Below are 3,619 nucleotides of genomic sequence, written 5' to 3'. Positions count from 1 at the left end.
CCCTGGTATACTGGTTTCCACCGACTTCCTTCTGTTCTGTTAAGCTGCCACATGCTTCCTCTGCTTAGTTAATGAAAACCAAGCGAGCGATTCAACAAAGACGGCTTAATCAGGCATGCAGACCTCCATCCTGAATCAAAGAATCAACTAGTAGCGACACTTGTCGTTTCCAAGACGCCAGACTCAAACACCAGCTGAATGTTTTATCATCGAGGACGCCCTATAAACCTCATTTCACTTTAAAAGACGAAGAAATATCGTAACACTTACATAATATTCCTTTAATTAACACTGTGACAGATTCATTGTTAATTGTTCTAATGTAATACAATGATATAGCTGTCAGTATGAATAATTAAAACATTTTGAAAAAGCCACTTGATTAATAGATAATCCCAACACATGACTGTTCTTTATAGCATTCGTTTTAGTGACTACACTGACAAATTCAATATGTGATCATATATCATTTGAGTTTGTTGGAATGTGGGAACCTTTTTGCATAACCAACGTTCAACGACAATATTAACGGATGATGCGGCACACTCCTTTAGCTGCTGAACCCAACACAAAGCAAAAATGTCAAAGCTAAGGATAGGTTTTGTGCGCTGCGGTGTTACAAAAAGCGTTATTGTTTTGTGCGGTTTTGTCTGACGGCGTTCGCCTGTTCTTTTTGGGGGGGAACAGTTGCAAATGTGGACAACTCTCAGTGCTCCATGGGCTTCTATGGCATGTTGCTGAGTCGGGCGGTTTTCACAAAGGGGACCTCTGCTTGTCAGGTATAAAAAGGAAGGTTTTCCAACAGATAGGCAAGCAGTTCAGCTCCAAGTGCAACAGCAGCAGCAACAGCAGCATCGTCTCTACTGACAACATCTGGCAAAGATGACCTCCGGCAACATGATGAACAAAATCACCTTCTACGAGGAGAGGAACTTCCAGGGCCGCTCTTACGAGTGCATGAGCGACTGCCCCGACATGTCCTCCTACATGAGCCGCTGCCACTCCTGCAGGGTGGAGCGCGGCTGCTTCGTGGTCTACGACCGCACCAACTTCATGGGGAACCAGTACTTCATGAGGAGGGGCGAGTACTCCGACTACATGAGCATGATGGGCATGAGCGACTCCATCAGGTCCTGCCGCATGATCCCCATGCACAGGGGCTCCTACAGGATGAGGATCTACGAGAGGGACAACTTCGGGGGTCAGATGCACGAGCTGATGGACGACTGCGACAACGTCATGGACCGCCACAGCATGTCCAACTTCATGTCCTGCAACGTGATGGACGGCCACTGGCTGATGTACGAGCAGCCCAACTACAGAGGAAGGATGATGTACATGAGGCCCGGAGAGTACAGGAACTTCATGAGCATGGGAGGCATGGGCGGCATGGGCGGCATGGGCAGCATGAGGTTCATGAGCGTGAGGCGCATCATGGATTCCTACTACTAAACGACGACTCATCGCAGTGCAGCAAATTTTTTCGAAACAAATTCTAGATAATGAGTGACAAAGCAACTCTTCTGTAACAATACGGCGAATGAATGAGAAAGATTGATGAGCGGTGAACTGCAGATACAAGTCTGTGACTAAAGTGTGGATGATAAAGAAACCTAATAAAGTTTGCTTTGTTACGATAATAATGTTGTCATCAATTCTTTTCTTGGCTCTTCCTACATTTTAGAAAGGTAGCTCAACCTTCCTACATACTCTCCGATACCTTCAGCCTAATGATGTAGGCACATTGTAATATGTTTGTCATCAACAAATTGCTTACCTTGGGCTCTGAGTCATACAATCCGGCACTTTAAAGACATTTTAAAGTCAGATGATTCAGTACTGAAAAATGGATTTTCATTCGATATCCCATGCATCGATTAGGGCTGGTCGATATTTATTGTCAGAAGATTGGTATGAAAATGTTCATTGTTTATATTTTTCTATATATTTTCTATCATTTTGTTGAAAACTGGCAGCCAAAATGGTCGTAACAGCAAGATTTACCTCACTTGGACATGAGAGCAAGACTAAAGCGAACGAGTCAAAGCAAGAAGAGATCATGCCTAAATGCGGGCTACTGTCGCTTGGACATGGTTTGGCTGCAAAACAAAAAGTATCAGTACTGGTACCAGTATTGTGGAACCACACCCAGTCTTATAGGTTCATACGATCCAAACACCAACAGGTCAATTTTAAATAAAAGCGAGTCAAGCGGTACTAATGGATAGGTAGGTGTTATGTTAATGCATGCCAAGAAGTGAAGAGCTCTTTAACTGGCTGATAGTGCCAAACTATTGCATTAAATGACTCAAATGGACAACAAATACATGTTTAAGATGATTACATCTTCACACCAATAGAAAGGGGATCTTATGTAATCAATTCAACAGATCACGATGAGAAGCTGCATTAATCCTAATAAAATCCTCTGTATGTGGGAAATCAGGCTCCCATGTTGCAGGCCAAGGTGTGCCTGCTTTCTTCGGCCTTGTCTGCTCTTTTTCTCCCATTAGCAGGTGGAAAAGCTCTCATCCTTCCCTGTCAGTCCTAATTAGAGTAGCTCTGAACAAATAACAGTTATTAGTTTTGGCATCCTCATACAGGCAGGCAGCCGGGATACAATAAAAGCCAATGTCTCCTCAGGGGTGCTGTCCAATTTTTCATAGCGGTACTATAACAATAGCATTAGCAGCTATGACTAAGGGATTTATAACTCGAAAAGCCAAAGTCAATGTCCTAGTAACCGACTGACTGAGTTAACACACAAAAGCCCTGCTAAAAACAGCCTCAGGCTTTGGTTTTATAGAAGAAGAAAAAGGTTACCAATATCTTTTGGAGGCTTCTTGCATCTGGCAGACACCAGCCATCACCACCCTCTGGGCCCCGATGCAACACAGCAGACAGTCGGCCAGACATTGGACACTGTTAGGCCATGTCTGTCTGACTGTCACTTGCAGTTTTTGCAGTTTGGCATTGTACTAGTCAGCCAGTATTAGTGGTTGAGTCAGTATGTTGACTAGCATAAGAGGCAGTCATCGACAATGAGCTGTCTGGTCAGTGTGTTTCCTTGTCTTCTTCCAACAACACCAATTAAAAGAAATGCAAAGCTTAAAGCTGCACAAATCAATCAATCAAACATTGTTGTACTAACCCTCAGATCAAGTTACCGTGTGTAATGTGATAGAGGTAACCCTTAGTGGTGAACTCACTGAAAATGATCAGCAAGTCTGCAGTTGGCCTCCGCTCTACAGAGCTTCTTAGCCTCTACACTACATCTCTTCACATCACATCACATTGATGTCTTTGCTGTAAAATCAAAACTGTTACTTCTTCACATTCTTTTAACAGTGCCAGTTGCAACTTTATTCACAATTTTGGAATGGGCTGCTTTGGGGCCATTATATCCCATAGCTGGGTCTGAAGGATGAAGACAAAGCTGTGTGAAGTCAGAAATCATCGGTCTTCTCTTCCATTACGCTGCGCGATATTGAGCCTTTCAAAGTTGAAACACCTTCAGTAGCTAACTCCGAATAGGGAGGACCAAAGCCAATGCAGTCCTGTTCACAGCCCACAGCAGGTTTGGAGGGACAAATGGGAGTTCAAGCACCAAAACACAAGT

General features: G+C 43.7%; 1 protein-coding gene across 1 annotated transcript; it reads left to right on the top strand.

The window, feature by feature from the left end:
- Positions 1 to 882: 882 nt before the first annotated feature.
- LOC306734001 (gamma-crystallin M2-like) lies at positions 883 to 1,452 on the top strand (the record flags this gene model as incomplete). The annotated part of the gene is made up of 1 exon (XM_079215321.1): positions 883 to 1,452. One exon carries the CDS (start codon positions 883 to 885, stop codon positions 1,450 to 1,452), a length of 570 nt encoding a protein of 189 aa, XP_079071447.1.
- Positions 1,453 to 3,619: the final 2,167 nt, after the last annotated feature.

Source organism: Taurulus bubalis (genome assembly GCF_910589615.1).
Source record: "Taurulus bubalis genome assembly, chromosome: 3".
Classification (NCBI taxonomy): Eukaryota; Metazoa; Chordata; class Actinopteri; order Perciformes; family Cottidae; genus Taurulus; species Taurulus bubalis.
This window is presented reverse-complemented; position numbering and strand designations above follow the sequence as displayed.